Below are 21,495 nucleotides of genomic sequence, written 5' to 3' on the forward strand. Positions count from 1 at the left end.
ACCTGTTAGTCTGCCTTTAAAATGTCCACCTCCACTACATTTATTATCCAAAATTAGATGCACCTGTTTGAGGTCGTTCGCTGCATAAAGACACCTGTCCACCCCATACAATCAGTAAGAATCCAACTACTAACATGGCCAAGACCAAAGAGCTGTCCAAAAACACTAGAGACAAAATTGTACACTTCCACAAGGCTGGAAAGGGCTACGGGGAAATTGCCAAGCAGCTTGGTGAAAAAAGGTCCACTGTTGGAGCAATCATGGAAAATGGAAGAAGCTAAACATGACTGTCAATCTCTCTCGGACTGGGGCTCCATGCAAGATCTCACCTCGTGGGGTCTCAATGATCCTAAGGAAGGTGAGAAATCAGCCCAGAACTACACGGGAGGAGCTGGTCAATGACCTGAAAAGAGCTGGGACCACCGTTTCCAAGGTTACTGTTGGTAATACACTAAGACGTCATGGTTTGAAATCATGCATGGCACGGAAGGTTCCCCTGCTTAAACCAGCACATGTCCAGGCACATCTTAAGTTTGCCAATGACCATTTGGATGATCCAGAGAAGTCATGGGAGAAAGTCATGTGGTCAGATGAGACCAAAATAGAACTTTTGGGTCATAATTCCACTAAACGTGTTTGGAGGAAGAAGAATGATGAGTACCATCCCAAGAACACCATCCCTACTGTGAAGCATGGGGGTGGTAGCATCATGCTTTGGGGGTGTTTTTCTGCACATGGGACAGGGCGACTGCACTGTATTAAGGAGAGGATGACCGGGGCCATGTATTGCGAGATTTTGGGGAACAACCTCCTTCCCTTAGTTAGAGCATTGAAGATGGGTTGAGGCTGTGTCTTCCAACATGACAATGACCCGAAGCACAGAGCCAGGATAACCAAGGAGTGGCTCTGTAAGAAGCATATCAAGGTTCTGGCGTGGCCTAGCCAGTCTCCAGACCTAAACCCAATAGAGAATCTTTGGAGGGAGCTCAAACTCCGTGTTTCTCAGCGACAGATCAGAAACCTGACTGATCTAGAGAAGATCTGTGTGGAGGAGTGGGCCAAAATCCCTCCTGCAGTGTGTGCAAACCTGCTGAAAAACTACAGGAAACGTTTGACCTCTGTAATTGCAAACAAAGGCTCCTGTACCAAATATTAACATTGACTTTCTCAGGTGTTCAAATACTTTTTTTGCAGCTGTATCATACAAATAAATAGCTAAAAAATCATACATTGTGATTTCTGGATTTTTTTTTTTAGATTATGTCTCTCACAGTGGACATGCACCTACGATGACAATTTCAGACCCCTCCATGATTTCTAAGTGGGAGAACTTGCAAAATAGCAGGGTGTTCAAATACTTATTTTCCTCACTGTATATATATATATACAGTATATATATATATATATATATATATATATATATATATATATATATATATATATATATATATATATATATATATATATATATATACTGTGTATATATATATATATATATATATATATATATATATATATATATATATATATATATATATATATATATATATATATATATTGATTAGAGGTACACAATTATAAAGATTTTTTTATTAAAATTGTGTAGCTGTTAATAAATATAAAGATCAATTGTATGTAAAATTAAAACTATAGCACTGAAAAATTGTATATGATAATTTTACATTTATTACTTTTATATTATTACTAATAGCATCCAAACATTTGTACTGCATTGATGGAAGATTTTAAATAATGATATATTCTTTATTTTAAATATTTAAAAGACCATAATTATCATAATATATTATTATATAATATTATATTAAATTATATAATAATAATAATAATAATAATAATAATAATAATAATAATAATAATAATAATAATAATAATAATAATAATGAAAACTAACAATATTATAATCACTTAAAGTAGTCCAATATAAAAAAGAAGAAAAAAGTGAGTCCATTCCACTGGTCAGGAGAAAAAATTCCTCAGAACAGCATGAAGTCACTGTAGACCGTTTCAGAGACTAATGTTCTCATTTCTTCCAGACATGGCGTCACCCTCGTCCTCCTCGTCCTCCACGTCCTCCTCATGTAATTAATAAGCGTTGGGGTTATAAGAGCTTTGGTTTTATGAGATATGAGCGCACTCAACTACATTAGAGTGCTTTAACACTGTTTTCTCCCCCTGTCTTTAGAGAAACAAATTCTCTCTTCACTACATTGTGTACATTATTCTACATGAAGCCGGGGATTTCACTGGCTGCATTTTTGCCTCACTGTTAAACACCACCTTTCATTTAGATCATACATTAACATGTTAATTAAACTTAATACAATGTGAATAATTAACCTGTAATGGCACAACCCTGTGTTCTCTTCTTTATAGAATAAAGGTTTTTGATCTCACAATGATGTCTGTCACTTTTTTTTTCTGTCACCCCCACACACACACACACACACACACACACACACACACACACACACACACACACACACACACACGGCATCTAAAAACCCTGAGGCTGAGAGGTGGTAACTGAGAGACACTGAGAGGAAAGTGAGAGGTAGTAGCTGAGAGACACTGAGATACTGAGAGGAGACTGAGAGGAGACTGAGAGGTGGTAGCTGAGAGACACTGAGATACTGAGAGGAGACTAAGAGGAGACTGAGAGGTGGTAGCTGAGAGACACTGAGAGGAGACTGAGAGGTGGTAGCTGAGAGACACTGAGATACTGAGAGAAGACTGAGACGAGACTGAGAGGTGGTAGCTGAGAGACACTGAAAGAGAAGACTGAGAGGAAACTGAGAGGTGGTAGGTGAGAGACACTGAGAGGAGACTGAGAGGAGACTGAGAGGTGGAAGCTGAGAGACACTGAGAGGAGACTGAGAGGTGGTAGCTGAGAGACACTGAGAGAAGACTGAGAGGAGACTGAGAGGTGGAAGCTGAGAGACACTGAGAGGAGACTGAGAGGAGACTGAGAGGTGGTAGGTGAGAGACACTGAGAGGAGACTGAGAGGTGGTAGCTGAGAGACACTGAGAGGAGACTGAGAGGTGGTAGGTGAGAGACACTGAGAGACTGAGGGGTGGTAACTTAGTGGTTAAGGTTTGACTCTGGATGGGAAGGTTACAAGTTCAAATCCCAGCTCCACCTCCTGCTGTTGAGCCCTTAACCCTCACCTGTTAGGCTGTTAGTTAGACGTAACTGTAAGCATCATGAATTGCGGTACGTCTTGAAGCAAAGCGCTGAATTCATAATGCCTTGAGTGAGATTAAATCTCCTTCTCTGTGTTTCTGCATTTTTGCCTTTTCGCCAACAAAAAGATTAATTGCACACGTTTACACACAGAGTATCAGCGTGACTTAATCGATCACCGTCTGAGTCCTCAAAGTAAATAATTCGCTTTATAACTCCGCTCAAGAGGAGCATCTTGTGTCGGCCTCCCCTCCTGTTGAGCGTCGGATCAGATTAGCTGAGGGGATGCAGAAAACATTCCCGACCTCTGCACGCCGAGACGGGAACCGACGGCTGAGCGACAGCGGCGCGGGTTTGTTTATCGCATCAGCCGCGCTACAGAAACTGTAAAACAAGTCATGGGAATTCACTGTATGAATAAGAAAGCAGGCACAGCTGGGCTGCTCGTAATCACAGACTGGGGAAATAAATAAATAAATAAATAAATAAATAAATAAATAAATAAATAAATAAATAAATAAATAAATAAATAAAACAGATTACACTTTAAAAGATTAAACATTATCTTTTCAGTGTGAAGTTAGGGCTGCGATGACTGAGATGAAAGGAAAGAAAAAAAACGAGGAGAAGAGATTCTGACTCCTGCGGCATTTTTCCTTGTGTCACCTGACTTTTCATTTTCCGCACCATCGGGATGCTGATTAGGAACACACACAGCCCGGAGTGGTGTTTGATTGCGTGTTTTTGCGCTGAATCAATCTTGCTTTCCTTTTTCCCTATACATTTTGGAGAAGGTGAAGAAAGGGCGCGTTTTTGAAAGAAAATTCACAAAGAAAAAGGGTTCATGTATGACGTGCGGTTCCTCGGTTCTTCACTGGAGCTGCGCAGCTGAAGTCGGGCGACAGGAAGTTGTGTGGCAGCGTATCGAAATGTGCATTGCCGGGAAAAACGTTCGTCCTCAGCACATTGCACTTTGTGGCCGTTGTTCAAACGCATCTACACTGCATGGAGTTCTGGGACACCTGACATGAAAACGCATGACATTTTACCTTCATTTCAAGGAGACCCAAACCTGTTCCAGCATGACAATGTCCCTGTACACAAAGCCAGCTTCATGAAGATATGCTTTACATGAGTTGTAGTGGGAGATCTTCTGCTATAGAGCTCTGACCAGCACCCTACTGGAATACAGTGGGAATTGGGGAGCCCCAAAGTTCAGGTGATTTCCACAATTGGGGAAGAGTGATTTTTGGAAATTTCCAAAGCTAATGTGGTAAAGCCCAGGAGAGGCCGAGTGTATAATAATTAAATACTGATCATTTTGGCACTGATTTTTAGATCATCTCTGACATGTCATGAGTATGATTTTGGGTTGATTGTGTTCGTACTGCAATAAACGTTTATAATATAGCATAATAAATTGTAGTCTTATTTTTGACTTGCATTGTATTGTGTTCTCACTTCTCCTACATCAGCACCTGACTTTACCCACACCCTTGTGGCTGAATGAATCTCCATAAGCACACTCCAACATCTAGTGGAACATCTTTTTTTTAGAAGAGTAAAGCTCATTCTTACAGCAAATGGGGACTAAATGTGAAAAAGTGAAAATCACATCCAAACTATAACCATAAATGGATAAAAAACGGATACAAACGATTGCATTGAAATCACTGATGTAGGAAGTGGTTCAGTCCAAAAGAACAACTTGATTAAAATAAATGTTTACACGGACCCACCCCGCATAAAAACAGATAGTGAGTTTTATGGCAGACGTCCTAATCCAGGCATCGATCTGATTGCGCTCTGTACAGGAGCGTCGATGCTACACAGCTCTGAATAAGATTTGACTTCATTTGGGAGCGCTCGTATTCACGCCGAAAAAAAAAAGAAGAGAAGAGCAATCACTTTTCAACGTGCCTCGCTCCTATTCAGCGCAGTGCCAATATATACGGTGGATGAATAGCTTGTTAATGGAGCGGATATTCGTGCTGAAGAGATGAAGAGATAGCATTCTGCTGCGGGGGATATGAGGGAGAAATTTGGCGTGTTTATGCTAATATTCTAATCTCTTATCGTGCTAAAGAAGAGAAACCCCAAATGGTATTTATCATCTTTTGAACTAGTGCGCCAACTCTTTATTCATTTTTATCACCGTTTTGGGAAGAAGAAAAAAACTTTATCCTATCTCGGTGTATCACAAAGTCACAACATGGGATTTTTTTTTTCTTTATCATCAACCGCCAAATGATTTCCGCTTTGATTTCCTAAAAGTTGGACCGCCAACTTCCTCTCTACAATTAGCAAAGAGAAACAATCAAGAGTTTCCGAAAATCGACTTTAAAACTTTAGGATTTTATGATATGGGTTACAAACTCGGATCGTTTCGCTTGGATGCTGGCTGAATTATAGCAGCTATCAGGATAGCAAAAGAGGAAGATCTACATATCATATCTTATAACTATAGTATTTTTAAAGCAGGAATTCAACCCACTGTTCTTTTTTGTTATACAAATCCTCGGGTTCTCAGACTGCAGGTATAGCTGTTGAAATAAAGAGCAAAATTGTAAAAGCTACAGCTGATCCTAGAATTTTGACACCTCTGCTGGAGACTAAAGTTTTCATTAATACTTGACACATGCATGTTGCTTTTGTTTCTATGCGACAAACTCAGTAAAAGGCAAAAATGAATGTCTGGAAGAAAGTTCTGTGGAAAGATGAGTCCAAATGTGAAAATTTTTGTCTCAAGATGTGGAACCTAAATGGTTTGGGTTTGTTTTGGAGCAGGGAAGGTCCCGGAAAATGAAAGGAATCCTAAACCGACATGGCTCCTATTCCATACTTCAACACCATGTGATTCCGTCTGGACTGGGGCTCATTGGAACCAACTTCACCGTACAACAACACGATAAGATGAAGAGTAAGTCTGAGTTCTGTTAGCATTTTTGGAGAGTAAACAGTCATCTGGAGTGATATTAATCATGAAACGACCTGCCCAGTCACCGCACCTCAATCCTACTGAACTGCATCACAAGAAAAAAATCTCCAACATCATTTCAGCTGAATGTTTAAAGGAAACGAAGTGTCCAGATGCTGAGAGTGTGTAAAGCAGTTCTTCATGCTCAGGGAGAATTTTTCAATGATATATTGAAACATAATTTTTTTTTTTTACATATTCACACATTCAAAGGTTTACAAATGTCAATGTCTTGTTGCGAATGAAATAACAAGAATTTATAATTTTTCTCGTGAATCATGCAGAATAATAATAGAGCTTTTCTCTTTTGTGTTTTCTCAGAACATTCTCAAAATGTTCAACCAAATAAAGTCAACTCAAACCTTGAAAACGCATCATTAAGCATATTTAGAGCCCTGTTATGTACAACAGTGGACACTCTGTAGTTCGTCAGAAAAACAATATTCACGTGTCCCATTAAACGCTGTTCGAATTTTCCGATTGAGACCAAGCTTTTAGATTTTAGATGTCCTAGTGTTAAGTGCATGGAGGGAAGAAGATCTGAGATGCTCCGTGTGATGAGTGTACCTCAGTGAGCTTTTCCCGGCTGAATGACTGCATTAGACTAATGTGTTTGGATCGTAAATCATCACAAGGTAAAAGTTTATAGCGAACACGCACTAACGCCTCGTAAATCAACAGCCTTCTCTTTAAAAAGAAACCGATAATAAGTTCCTGGAGGCAGAAGAGAAGATGGTACATATTTGCAGCTATGGAATGGGATCGATTAGATAAACATCAGACACAGGCAGACTATTGTGCAAAACAAAAAATAAACAAAAATCGGATTACGGAAGAGGTAAGAAAGAACCAATTACGATTAGCAAGGTCTGTTCCAAGTTACTGAGGTCAGACTCCATCTTTTTTTGAAGGCCAATGAGGCCTAAGTCACCCACTTAGAGCAAGGCTTGCAAATTTATCTGAAGCTAGCGCAAACGTGTACGTACATCCTGCTTCAATTCTCCTTCGGATTATTCTGCTGCATTTCATTCATCTACGTTTTTGTCTAAATAAAATTTGGTGGTATCTTATTGTAGCTAAGTCAACGATGCTACAGCTCAACTGTAAATCTTGGCACCTCAGATATAACAGTATGCACACTACAAATAATATATATATATATATATATATATATATATATATATATATATATATATATATATATATATATATATATATATATATATATATTAACAAAGAAAGCAACAGAAATCACTTGTATCAATTATTTTACAAATTTCTAATTAAAAATTTTTTTTGCGAAAAAAGTATCCCCTGATTTTACGGTCACACTTATGTTGTAAACGATTTTTCTGCTTTTGTTTTTATTTTTAATAAGTGAAAAATTATTCATCATACTGCATTGTTTTGTTTTGTTTTGACATAAAAAAAATTATATATGGAATAAATATAAACATAAAACATTTTGGGAAAAAAAAAAAAATAACTACACACTATAATGCCCAATATGTATCCATGACTTTAAATGACACCCACGACCGTCTTTCGTAACCTGCCATGTATTCGTGAACTTATCCTGCGATAAAGAAAGCGAAAAAAAGTTAAGTCTCGAGTCGTTGTTCCGTGTGGAGAAGCAAAGCCTTATGGAATTGGCTTCGCTCCTGTCGAGCAGCATATTGCACGGAGCAGTGCCGTGGCGTTCGCTCTGAGCCGTGAGCTGAGTGCACAGATTGGAAAGTCATTTCTCAATACATATGCCGTCACTAAACGCTGAAGTTTTCTAGATGTGTCCCTTTCGCTATGATAACGTGAGCATGCTACACGTCTCATTCGAGTGGCAGTGCGATCTTTCAGCCTGATTTCTCTATATTTTATCAAAAGAAAATTCTCTGAAATTCTGTAGAGATCATTGTTTCTTTGGAGGCTGTCCATTAAATATAGATTTTATATTTACTCTATATGGACAAAAGGAAACCTGTGCATAAGATGTGCTGCTTTTTTGAACAGCACATTTCGATTGGCCAGGCTGGGAAGGATGTGCTCCAAGTTAGAGCAGTAAAGGATGGGCATGGAAATGTGTTGACTAGTGAGGAGAGTGTGTTGTGAAGGTGAAGGGAATATTTTGAGCAGCAGATGAATGAGGAAAATGAGAGAGAGAGAAGGTTGGATGGTGTGGAGATGATGAAGCAGGAAGTGGATAGGATTAGTAAGGAAGAAGTGAGAACAACGATTAAGAGGATGAAGTGTGGAAAGTCGGTTGGACCAGATGACATACCAGTAGAAGCATAGAGATGTTTAGGAGAGATGCAGTGGAAGTTGTTCAACAAAATTCTGGAAGGTGAGAGGATGCCTGAGGAATGGAGAAGGAGTGTGCTGGTATCAATCTTTAAGAATAATGGAGATGTGCAGACCTGCAGTAACTACAGGGAAATAACGTTGAATAGTCACACCATGAAGTTATGGGAAAGAGTAGTGGAAGCCAGGCTGAGAGAAGAGGTGACCATCTGTGAGCAACAGTATGGGTTCATGCCGAGGAAGAGCACCACAGATGCATTATTTGGTTTGAGAATGTTGATGAAGAAGTATAGAGAAGGTCAGAAGGAGTTGCATTGTGTGTTTGTGGATTTAGAGAAAGCGTACGACAGGGTGGAGAGAGGAGATGTGGTATTGTATGAGGAAGTCAGGTGTGTCAGAGAAGTATGTGAGGGTGGTGCAGGACATGTATGAGGACAGTGTGACAGCAGTGAAGTGTGCAGTAGAAAAGACAGACTGGTTCATGGTGGAGGTTGGACTGCATCAAGGATTGGCTCTGAGCCCTTTCCTGTTTGCAGTGGTGATGGACAGGTTGAAAGACGAAGGTCAGACAGGACAGTGGAGTAATGGAAGAAGCCTAAAGATGAAGAAGAAGAAGCTCTCCGAGCAGCGAGCAGTCACACGTGTAAAAACAAACACTCTAGAGGCATCAATGATTTGCCTCTGGAGGTCGATCTCGTAATGACGCCGCCCGGATACCGGAAAAACTATCGGTGTGTTCTTTTGAAGATAGATAGTTCCAGCAATAGTTCTAGCAATCAGTGCATCAACCTCTATTAACAAGAAAGAGACATTTTATTTTAGAAGCCAACTGTTATCACCAAATACAGACATGATATTAGTAAAACATATATATTTTAAATTACATTTTTAACATATGTCTCTAGCATTGTTTAGAAGGTCGTTTCAAGGGGCGTAATTTGGGGGACCCCAGCTGTAAAGAAAAAAAAATGTCATTTACTGAACTCTTTTTATTTACTTTCAATGTTATGGAATGGTGACACAATGAGTTAGTTCCTATTTAGTTGATTGATACCTAGTAATTCATTGTCAGGAAGACGTGATTTGCGTTTTCCGGAAAAATGTGTATTATACTCATAGACGTTGTTGAAGAATTTACCACTATGAATCGCCATCACGTCAGATGTGTTTTGCAATGCTGAGGTAACCGACCACATAGGAGACAAAGACGCCTCTGAGAGATGGAGAAAAAGATAGTGTGAGGGAAAACGGAGAGATTAATCACAGCTGCCAGAAAACTTAATGCATCAGCTTGCCCTGAAAGGGAGCTGCCGACGCTCTGGTGGTGGCCCGCCAAAGTAAACGCCCCGCATGAATCCGCACGTCCTGCGCGTCATTAGAGAAATTATGCACATTTACATGCTCAGCTGGCTGCGTCGTAATTGAAAATGCAGTATCGGCGGCCGTGAGAAGCTTCCTGTGGACACGCCCCTGTCTCCTGCACGTCTCCGTTATATAACCAACCAGAGACTCGGCATTCGGAGGCTGAAGCTCGTCTGCCATCTGTTGTTTGCTGCTTTGCACTAATTCAGCCTTGTTTTATTCGAGCGTTAAAGTCTAGAGAGAGAGATGGCTTTGCGAGAGGAGGCTTCCATTCCTCCTGGCTTAAGGTGAGTGGAATAACACGCTGTAAATGGCGACATGGATGGCAGGGTGCTATTACTTTGCACTTTGTTGGGAACACGCCGTCCATCAGAGGTGCACAGCATTATGAAAATAAGCCTGTATTTCCCTCCATCTCTCTAAGAGCGAAAAAAATGTTCCTCAAAACTCTTTTTTTTTTTCTCAAGGACGCCGAGGTTCCATTTTTTTGCTCAGAGAAAAAAAACCTAAAGACGAAGGTTAAGGAAATGAATGATGGGTTCTTCCAGGAAGGTTAAGTGAGAGTTAAGGTCTGATCCACCTGCTCGGATGGAGTGTTAGCTCAGCTACGGTGACTGAACACGGAGCGTTCTGTCATTACACACCTCGCTGTGCTCTGCGCCGCGAGATACGCCGAGGAGAACCGGCACCAAAACGCCTGGCTGGAACTCATCCCTTTGGATTAGCGTTAAATATTACAATACTTTAATTTCAATTACTACAGATAATGAACCTTTCGAAGAAAAAATAAGCAGCGTCATGAAGCAGAATTATTATTAATATTATTTCCCTGAAGTTTCCATCATGTCCAACTTTTTAGCTATTTGGAGATGTATTATTATTGTGTTATGGGACGTCTGTGTAAAAAAAGCTGCAGCTCCTGTTCACACTTACAGCTCATTATATCGCAAAAATATAGTAACTCCGTTCCATCACAACACCCTGAAAGTGAAATGTTTCCTCAAAAAGCACGTTCTACTAGTGGGTCATACCAGAATCTTTTCTATGCAAAGTCCATACTTTTCTCCATTTAAACAGGCTGAATGACAATCCCATGTTGCTGTTATAATAAACTCCACTCTTCTGGGAAGATGTTCCACTAGATATTGTGGAGATTTGTGCTCTTTAAGCCACAAGGGTGTTAGTGAAGTCAGGTACTGATGTAGGTGAGAAGGCCTGGGGTGCAATCGGCATTCACATTCATCATGGTCAATAGAGTCGAGGTCAGAGCTCTACAGCAGGAGATCTTCCACTCCAACCCATGTAAGTCCATGCCAACAAATCCGAAGACGTCCTATATAACTGTTTGCTACTCCAACAGTATACCACACATGGGTGGAAAAGTCAGGGGTCCCCAAACTTTTTGTCCATATAGTGTATATCTGATATTAAAGATTTTACTACATGGTACTTGTATAATATTTCGCTAACTAGATAATATTAAGCTAGCTAGATAATATTAAGCTAAACAGATCAAATGTAGCTAGCTATATAATATTAAGCTAGCTAGATAATATTAAGCTAGCTAGAGAATATTTAGCTAGCTAAAAAATATTAAGCTAAATAGATAATATTTAGCTAGCTAGATAATATTAAGCTAAAATATTAAGCTAACTAGATAATATTAAGCTAACTAGATAATATTAAGCTAACCTGATAATATTTAGCGAGCTATATAATATTAAGCTAGCTAGATAATATTAAGCTAGCTAGAGAATATTAAGCTAGCTAAATAATATTAAGCTAAATAGAGAATATTTAGCTAGCTAGATATTAAGCTAAATAGATAATATTTAGCTAGCTAGATAATATTAAGCTAAAATATTAAGCTAACTAGATAATATTAAGCTAACCAGATAATATTTAGCTAGCTATATAATATTAAACTAGCTTGATAATATCAAGCTAGCTAGAGAATATTAAGATAGCTAGAGAATATTTAGCTAGCTAGATAATATTAAGCTAAAATATTAATCTAACTATAGAATATTTAGCTAACTATATAATATTAAGCTAGCTAGATAATATTAAGATAACCAGATAATATTTAGCTAGCTATATAATATTAAGCTAGCTAGATAATATTAAGCTAGCTAGAGAATATTTAGCTAGCTAAATAATATTAAGCTAAATAAAGAATGTTTAGCTAGCTAGATATTAAGCTAAATAGATAATATTTAGCTAGCTAGATAATATTTAGCTAAAATATTAAGCTAACTATATAATATTTAGCTAGCTAAATTAGATGGTGTTAGAAATTACACTTAGACATCAAGCACAGCACCAGCGTTTTTTTCACAACACGCTATTCAAGAACTAATTAATTTTGTAGACTACAACTTTAAAAATAAACCACAAATGGATAAAATACTTTGCGTTTTTGTTTTACTTTACATAAATAAAAACTCTGGTTTTTTTTTACGTTTATTACAAAGATGGTTGCAAATTGCTGTAAGATGAAAGTACAAAAAACTTCAATGACAGAAAGCGCAGATGGAATGTAGAAACGATTTACACACTGATTGTTACACAGAAATTCACAGCCTACTATTAATACTTAACGAAGCACATGATAAATAAAGGAGTGTCTGTAGGTCCGAGACGTCTCTCTCTCTCTGTGTGTGCATGTGTAGCTTCAGAAGGTTCTGGAGAAAAATCTATAAAAAGCCGTAAAGTTTTATACCTCGGCTGAGTGATAAAAAATCGGCGCCTGTAATTGTCACTCTGATCTGGGAATGAAGAGCATGGGGGGGTGGGGGTGGGGGTGGGGGGTATAATCAGGCCGACGCCAATCGCTTTCCGCTTCACGCCGCAAATTAACGCCTCAGAATCGCTCGTCACAATAACGCTGCTAAAAATACACAACAAAGAAGAAGGCGGCTGAATAAAGTGTGCGCTGGGTTTCAGCACCACACCCAACACCGGGATTTAAATTACACAACAGAGTTTTGTTGTTGTGATTGGAAGTTGTGGTTGTTGTTGTGGTTTGGGAGAAAAGGAGGTGCTTGTTTTGTTTGTTGAGATTGTTTTTGTGGTTGTTATGATTATTGTTATATAAGGGTGGTTGTTGTGTTTGTAGCTGTTTGTATTGTTGTGGTTGTAGTTGTTATGGTTTGGTGGTGACTGTGGTAGTTGCGGTTTGGGAGAAGATACTGTGCTTGTTTTGTTTGCTGTGTTTAGTGTTGTACTTTTAATTGCTGTTGTGATTGTACTTGTTGGTAATGTTGTGATTTTTTTGTTGTAGTTGTGTTGTGGTGGTAGTTATTGTGGTAATTGGGAGTGAATGTTGTTCTTGTTTAGTTTGAAGCAGTTGTTGTTATTTTGGTTCCGTTAATGTGGTGGTAGTTATTGTGGCTACTGTTGTTGTTTGGGGACAGTTGTGTGTATTTTTTTGCGGTGATTGTTTTTGTGGTTATTGTTGTGGTTGTTTTCATTGTTGATGTTTTTGCTGTTGTGTTTGTTGTTGTACAGTAGTTGTTTATGTTGTTTTGATAGTAAATTTTGTGGTTGTTTTTTATTGTAGTTGTTCTGCTTGTATATTCTGGTTGTTGTTTGTTGTGGTTGTTTATTGCTGAGCTTGTTTGTTGTGGTTGTTGTATGTTGTGGTTTGAGCTGGCGGTTGTTGTTTTTGTGGTCGTTGTACTGATTGTTAATGTTTTTTTGTCATTGTTGTACAGTAGGTGTTAATGTTGTGGTGGTGGTTAAAGTTACTGCTGTGGTTTGTTGATTCTTTTCATCTTTGTCTTCTTGTTGTTTGTTCTTTATACATATTTCTGTTGTTGTTTTGTTAGAATTATTCCCCCATTTCATTGCCTTTTTATTTTTATTCTTCTTTTAAATATTACTTTATATTTTATGTTGTGTTGTGTGTACTTGGTTAGTTCTGTTTATTCTTATATTTTGTTGTTACTTTTTCTGCAGATCTGTTGTGGATTCAGGTCTTGTTGTTGTTGGAACTGAAATGTGTCGGTGTGGATTATTGTTTTATTGTTCTATGTCTTTTTGAGGGATTTGTTTTCACATTTAGCTCCTAAACTCTGGAATAGTCTTCCTGACAGTGTTCGGGGCTCAGATACACTCTCCCAGTTTAAGTGTAGATTAAAAACATATCTTTTTAGCAAAGCCTACACATAACACACATCACACACATCACATCATAACCTTGTGCTCCAGAACATCTGATCACATGCACATTATCAACTTGTGCTGTTAATATCATGAACAGCAGCTACGCTAATTCCTCTCCACTGCTTCTCTTTCTCTCCCCATCCCGAGGCATCCTGAGGTTTGGCCAGCTCCAGTCACGTCCCACCTCGTGAAGATTATGGACCTATGGATGATCATGGAGAAGTAGATGCCGAGTGTTTAAAGGCCCTGGCATGGAGAAGCTGATGCTGGATCTATGATGATCACAAATTGTTCTGTATTGTTGAAAGATTTATGACCAAACTTTTGATGTCACCCATATGAGGATGGGTTCCCCTTTGAGTCTGGTTCCTCTCAAGGTTTCTTCCTCATATCATCTAAGGGAGTTTTTCCTTGCCACTGTCGCCACGGCTGCTCATCAGGGACAAACGCACACCATTCACCTTCACTGTTGTTTTCTGTAAAGCTGCTTTGAGACAATGTCTGTTGTGAAAAGCGCTATACAAATAAACTTGACTTGACTTGACTTGACTTGTTGGGTGTTGGAGTTTGTATTTGTTCATGTGGTGTTAATAATAATAATAATAATAATAATAATAATTAATAATAATAATATTATCATCATCATCATTATTATTATTATTATTATTATTATTATTATTATTATTATTATTATTATTATTATCATCATCATTTAACTGCTATTTACATTTGGGGGGATTTTTTGCAGGTTATTTCCATTAAAGATAAGTAAGTTGTATGTATGTTTCTATTTGTAGTTTTGTCAACATTATTTTTATGCTTCTGATCTGATTTGTGTTTTACGAACTGAAGTTTCATGATTTATCTGTTTAACTTCTAATTTCGCGGTTTTCTTTCTCTCCCCTCTTTTTCTTATAATTTATCACTTCTTATAATTCGTCCTTTATAGAAAGAAAGAAAGAAAGAAAGAAAGAAAGAAAGAAAGAAAGAAAGAAAGAAAGAAAGAAAGAAAGAAAGAAAAATAAATTATTGTTGCTTTTTTTCTGGTTGTAAATGATTATTATTGTTATTATTATTGTTATTATCGTTATTATCGCAGGACTTGTGTGTTATTGTTATTATTTGTAATTATTTTTCTCTCTGCTCACAGTTTTCAACATTTGTATTATTGTGCACAATACAATTTCATCTAAACGTGTGCAAAAATAATATTTATGTCTTTAAATAGAAGAGGAGAATAAAAAAATTAGTGCATTGAAGTAACATAGAGAGAGAGAGAGAGCGAGAGAGAGAGAGAGAGAGCGAGAGAGAGAGAGAGAGAGAGAGAGAGAGGGTGGAAAGTCTTTATTTGCTCCTACAGCCGTTGCTGTGATATATCACTAATTCTTGATGTAAATGGTCGGAGGACACGGCGGCGGCGGCTCGGGCTGTTGTGCGGTCGAGTCTCTGCTCACACATAAGCATGGAGGAAGATGCTGGAGATGCAGGAGATGCTGTAGATTACATCTGAGTGGGGTAATCTACCGCCCCCCCCCGAAAGCTGTGGTGGCAGCAACACCCCCTGTGGAGCTTGTTTTTCTACACGGATAATGCATTTTGGTCTGTTTAACACAGCAAATAATAATGATAATAATATTATTAATAATAATAAAAAACAAAAACGAGAAAGCTAAAGAATTGTGATCAAGACAAAAGAGAAGACGAAATACAGGGAAAAATCAGGACATGGAGGAAGAGCAGGGACTTTTACTGTGCCACTCAGACAGACAGATTATTCTCAGGCTGCGACGAGCTCAACGAGCCGTGACGGGTCCATCTCTCGCTCTCTCTCCCGACCCACAATGCCAATCGGCTGAAAATGCCTTTCCTTTCATAGCACGTGCTCACAGCAGGGGAAAAAACACTTCTAAACCTCCAGAAACCAGTTGTGACCGGGCTACGATTACGTAATGCTGCAGCCAGCAAGGCACTGTGTGTATGTGTGTGTGTGTGTGTGTGTGTGTGTGTGTGTGTGTGTGTGTGTGTGTGTGTGTGTGTGTGTATGTGTGTGTGTGTGTGTGTGTGTGTGTGTGAGAGAGGCAAAAAAAGACATAGGAGGAGGGAAGGGAAGCGGAAACAAAGCGATCTATTACGGCTAATAATTACAATAATAAAAACCCAAAGACGTGATCGTCTCAGTGAGACGCCAAGAAGGAGACGGTGTCAAGGTCACAAGAGGCGCGAGTGAGCTTTAAAGACTGTGTGTGTGTGTGTGTACTTCAAGGTTGTTTGGATGAAAGTGGAAATATGAAATTAAGTAAAGTACAAGATGAGCTGTGTGAGGAACAAGAGTGCGACATCCTGTATAGAGGTCTCTGTGTGTGTGTGTGTGTGTGTGTGTGTGTGTGTGTGTGTGTGTGTGTGAGAGAGAAACGATTTTTGGGGTCAAAGTTGATCAAGTACAGGTATAAGATGCAGAGCAGAGGAAAGGTTCAAACATGTACAGTGGCATTACAGAGCTGCCAGGGGATATATATATAATACTATATGTGTGTGTGTGTGTGTGTGTGTGTGTGTGTGTGTGTGTGTGTGTGTGTGTGTGTGTGTGTGTGTGTGAGTGATATCTGCTCAGAAACAATAACCTCTACCCCAAAAAAAAAATCTATCTATCTACAATATTTATTCTGTTGTAACTATTATCCTATAAACAATTAGTAACGTATACATTCACCAATATATGTATAATATATTGTAATAACAATAAAATATACAATATAATAATAATAATAGTCAAGTTATAACACATAACCTATAAATGCATATTTTAATTATATATGAATATATTATAATTATATTTTATTTATTACAAATTAAATTTTATTCAAAATGTGAATAATAATGTATTATAAAACGTGCTTGTGAGCAATTTATTTTTATTTTCTATACATGAAAATATTGGATATTAATCCTGTATACGCCATTCATTCATTTAATCAAATGATATTGGATTTTATTCTATTTAGGTTTTTTATTTATTTTAATTGTATTAACCTTTTCGGGGTTTTTTATTATTTTAATTAACATTATTTTACTGTATTTCTTTTTTGTACTTTCTTGGATTTTATATTTTTTATTTTATTATTAGGTTATTTTGGATTATTATTTGTTTGTTTAATGTATTTAAATTCTGTTTAGAATATATATATATATATATATATATATATATATATATATATAATCTTTTTTTTTTTTTTTTTTTTCTTTCCCACACTGAGATGTCTGAGCAGTGCCAGTCTGCATTAAAGGAGAAGCTGACCTCTTTGCCCAGATCTTCTCTGATGACCTGCTGGATCTCCTGCATGGTGCTGGCTGGAGCTCGGCTGTGGAGGATCTTCAGAGTGCTAGTGTACTCCTCAGGCAGGAGGTAGTCCAGAGCACCCAGATGTTGCCCCACCTTAATGAACGTGCCACGGTTTGCACAGCACAGGTCTCTGAGCCTCTCGGCTGAACGTCTGTGAATCTACACACACACACACACACACACACACGAAATGTGTTAAATTCCCAGCCATTTCTCTCTCGAACGCGTCCGTCTCTCACACGGAGGTCTCATTTGTCCTAAATTGTGATTGAATGGGACTGGGAGATGTCAGGGAGGTTTTGGGACGCAGGTCGGTGCCAGCTGGTGGAGTTGATGCCGTTCACACAGGGACGTCCCTCTGGGACCCGAGTAAATAAAGTGGCGTGAAATGAGCTCATTTAACCCTTCACCCCGACAAAAGGCGTTCCCTTTGTGATCCTAACGCTCCTCTTTCAAATCATCACTCAAACCCCAAAGACCTCACATAGCTAATTATACTCAAACAGCCTGGAGTGTGTGTGTGTGTGTGTGTGTGTGTGTGTGTGTGTGTGTGTGTGTGTGTGTGTGTGTGTGTGTGTGTGTTTCCTGGTCTGTATACTACCAAATGATCATTAACTGATCCAGTATTCTCTTCATGTATAAGGTGAAAACACCAAATGCAACATGAAAAGAAACGACAACTGAACAATTTTCTTGACACACACTTCTGTGTTTTCCTGTGAACTCACGCTTTAAGCTTAGAATCGCTCTCAACGAAACCAAGCATTGCAAACTTTACAATCTCACACATAGAGAAAAGTGTATAGTAAATAAGGTAAAAGTTATTCATTGGTCATTACACCTTAATTATTTATTAGTTTGTCTGTTTAATTAATTACACAATGACTGGAAACAGCTGGTTAGATTTTAAACTTAAAAATATTTTTCCATACCCCTGGTCCCAGGCCTCGTGTTTTATGCAAATTGTGCATAAAAATTTCATTCTGTCTAATATTTAATTTCAAATCAATGAAACTCAAAGTCCACTATCATAAAGTGTTAGTTTTTTTTTTTTCAAAAAAAAAATGGGAAAAAAAATGTCTTGTTTGCATAAGTGTTTAATCGTTGATCGATCCACCTTTTGCTGCAATAACAGCAGATAATCGTCTTTTGCAGTACATATGTAGCAGCTTTACACAAAACATACATTAAAAGATATTTGGAAATCAAAATCGTTGACTCTTATTGGTGAGTTGAGTTGCCATGTACAGCATCAGGATTAAATCCTAATCCTCACGATTTTGGGCATCCTGCCACCGCTTCACGTTCACGAGAACCCGCACGTGCTCGCAGGCAGGACATGACGGATGGCTGATAATTATGAGGGAAGGCGAGATGACACTTTTCATTTCTGCAGAGAGAAAACATGTGGCCCAAACAGGCTTTATGCGGTTGAGGAGGAAGGCTGAGCTAATGAGAGAGGAACGAGGCGCTAATAACAGTAATGATCTCTCTTCTCTCGAGCCTGGCTACAGAAGCTCAGCTCCACCCAAAGCTCTGTGCATGCATGTGTGTGTGTGTGTGTGTGTGTGTGTGTGTGTGTGTGTGTGTGTGTGTGTGTGTGTACATGTGTGGGAGGAAAATAATAAAATAAAATGAAACATGAGCTCTTTCTTAATCCGGCGGAAAGAATTCTCCATCTTGGAGTCAAGATTATGAGCAGTTCCACCACTAGGGGCAGCAGAACAGCTCAGTAAAACTGAAAATTCTCCCGAACGCTTTCTGCGTACAAAATTCATAGAAATCAACAAAAGGTGGACGTAGAGGGCAGGGAGAGAAATTCCTGTCACAAACTCAAACCGGGATAAAGTAGGAATGCAGAAACATTATCCAAATGCAGCTTTAACATCACAGACACACTGAGCAGACCAGAGGGGAGGATGAAGAGGATATGAGGGAGAAAAGATGAAGAAAAGGACATCGCTGCAGGGAGGACGGAAAAGCAGGGCAGCGGGACGAGAGGACGTAAAAAGAGACTTGGGAGCACCTGATTATCCTCCACATGATTAATTTCATGGGTGAAACCTCGTCAAGGTGACCAGGAAAAGACAAATAGACGAGAGAGGAAAGAGCCGAAGGTGAAATTAGAGTTACAGTAAACTGGCTGGGATCAAAATCTGAAAATCAATATACGTTTATTTTTCTGTATTGTAGGAGAAAAAAACGAAACAGCAATACTATTAAATGAAAAGTTCTCAGGTTCCTAAAAGGTTCTGCTAGGGCCCAGGTTACGATAAATCAGATCATATGATACTTTTCTACAATTGATTTTATAAAAGGGTTTAAAAAGAAATTCCCACAAAACAACTTTGTTCCATTCAATTATAAAAAAAAAACGTGGTTTTTGAATTTGTACTTTTTTTAATTCAATTTCTAAATTATTGTATTAATAAATACTAAAAACAACAAACCAGATTTCAAACCCTATAGAATACATAGTGTATCTTCCTGAAATAAATATTGCATCATCACATTTCCCCACCACAGAACCCTAAAATCATTCGTTTATCAGGCCTGCTTTTTTCTCTCCATCTCTCCAACTTCATCCTTTTCATCCTCACGCAGAGAGACACAAAGCCCGAGGTCTGTCCAGCCTAATAAGCGACCCAGGCATTAATGACATATTTCCACAGCAGGCAGAAGCCATTAGACAGCCTTTGAAAAAGCTGTGTAGAGCCGTCGCCTGAGCACGCTGCAGCCAGAGCACTAATAGGAGCAAGCAAAGGTTACTCTAACACCATCCGGCGTCTCTGAAGCACGGAATAACCACCATCACAACAACACACACACACACACACACACACACACACACACACACACACACAATATTTATAACTCACTCATCATTACCATAGATAACCATCACCAGCTACTGTATCACAAACATACCACTGTTCCTCACTTCAAAAAGCAAATTCAGATATTTAAAAAAAAAATTATAATATCTAAAATATCTTTTATAATAAATAAAAACATATTTCCTCAAACATACAACACAACCTTTCGCTTAAATTAATATATAGTCCACACCCCCTTAACTGAAATGTATATAAGCCACACCTCCTTCAACTAAAATTAACACATAGGCCACACCCCTACATTGAAATTAATACATAGGCAACACATTCTCTACTGAAATCAATTCATACACCACACCCCTTTCATTAAAATAATTACACAGGCCACACCTTCAACTGAAATTAACACATAGGCCACACCCCTCCACTTAAATTAATACACATGCCACACCTCCTTTAACTGACGAATATATAGCCTACTACACTTCCCTTTACTTAAATTAACACATAGGCCACACCCCTTTCATAGAAATTAATACATAGGCAACACGTTCTTTACCTAAATTAATTCATAGGTCACACCCCTTTTTATTGAAAATACATAGGCCCCACCCACTTCACTGACATTAATTCAATGGCCACACCTCCTGCACTGAAATTAATATATAGGCCACACCTCCTTCAACTCGAAATAATACATTAGACACCCCCCTTTTGTTTCAATTAATACACAGGCCACACCTCCATTACTGTAACCACCGACAAATAGGCCACACCTCCCTGACTGTAACCACAGACACACCGGCTATTTGCTATAAGAAACAAGCTCTAATCCCTCAGCTCTGTAACTGTAACCACAGACATCGAAGCCATACCTCCTTTACAAAAACATACACAAGTGCCACACCCCATCGTTGGATTGATACACAGGCCACGCCTCTTTATCCCCTTCATTAGCTCAATTCCTCAGTAGACGAGTTGTAATTCAGCGATTTCGCTCACTCTGTGGTAAGCAGCGAAAGCAAATCTCAGGGTCAATCCAAAGACCCAGAAGTTCATCAGTCAGTTTTAGAGTCTCAGAGCTGCTGCTTCATCCTGAGCTGCTCGTTTCAACTGCGAGTTACATTGACTTTCTTCTCGTAGTGTGAGATCGGCCCCAAGGCAATCACGCTAATCACTGACCTCGAGCGTGTCCCTGCTGTAAACGCGACAGTGCTCATATTATAGCTATATCGATCCAAAACCGCTGTTTTACACCTCTTGGGAGGCGCACAGGCGCACAGTGGCGCTGCTACGATAACTTTAAACTGTGATG

The 21,495-nt window shown here is 38.6% G+C and overlaps 1 protein-coding gene across 2 annotated transcripts in view; it reads right to left on the reverse strand.

Annotated features, from left to right (window-relative positions):
- adck1 (aarF domain containing kinase 1) overlaps positions 1 to 21,495 on the reverse strand; it is a 106,366-nt gene that overhangs the window by 55,382 nt on the left and 29,489 nt on the right. For both annotated transcript variants that reach the window (XM_083551077.1, XM_083551076.1), the window contains exon 4: positions 17,299 to 17,502. In XM_083551077.1, the coding sequence (XP_083407203.1) occupies positions 17,299 to 17,502 (204 nt within the window). The remainder of the gene's footprint in view (positions 1 to 17,298; positions 17,503 to 21,495) is intronic.

Source organism: Silurus aristotelis (genome assembly GCF_946808225.1).
Source record: "Silurus aristotelis genome assembly, chromosome: 9".
NCBI lineage: Eukaryota > Metazoa > Chordata > Actinopteri > Siluriformes > Siluridae > Silurus > Silurus aristotelis.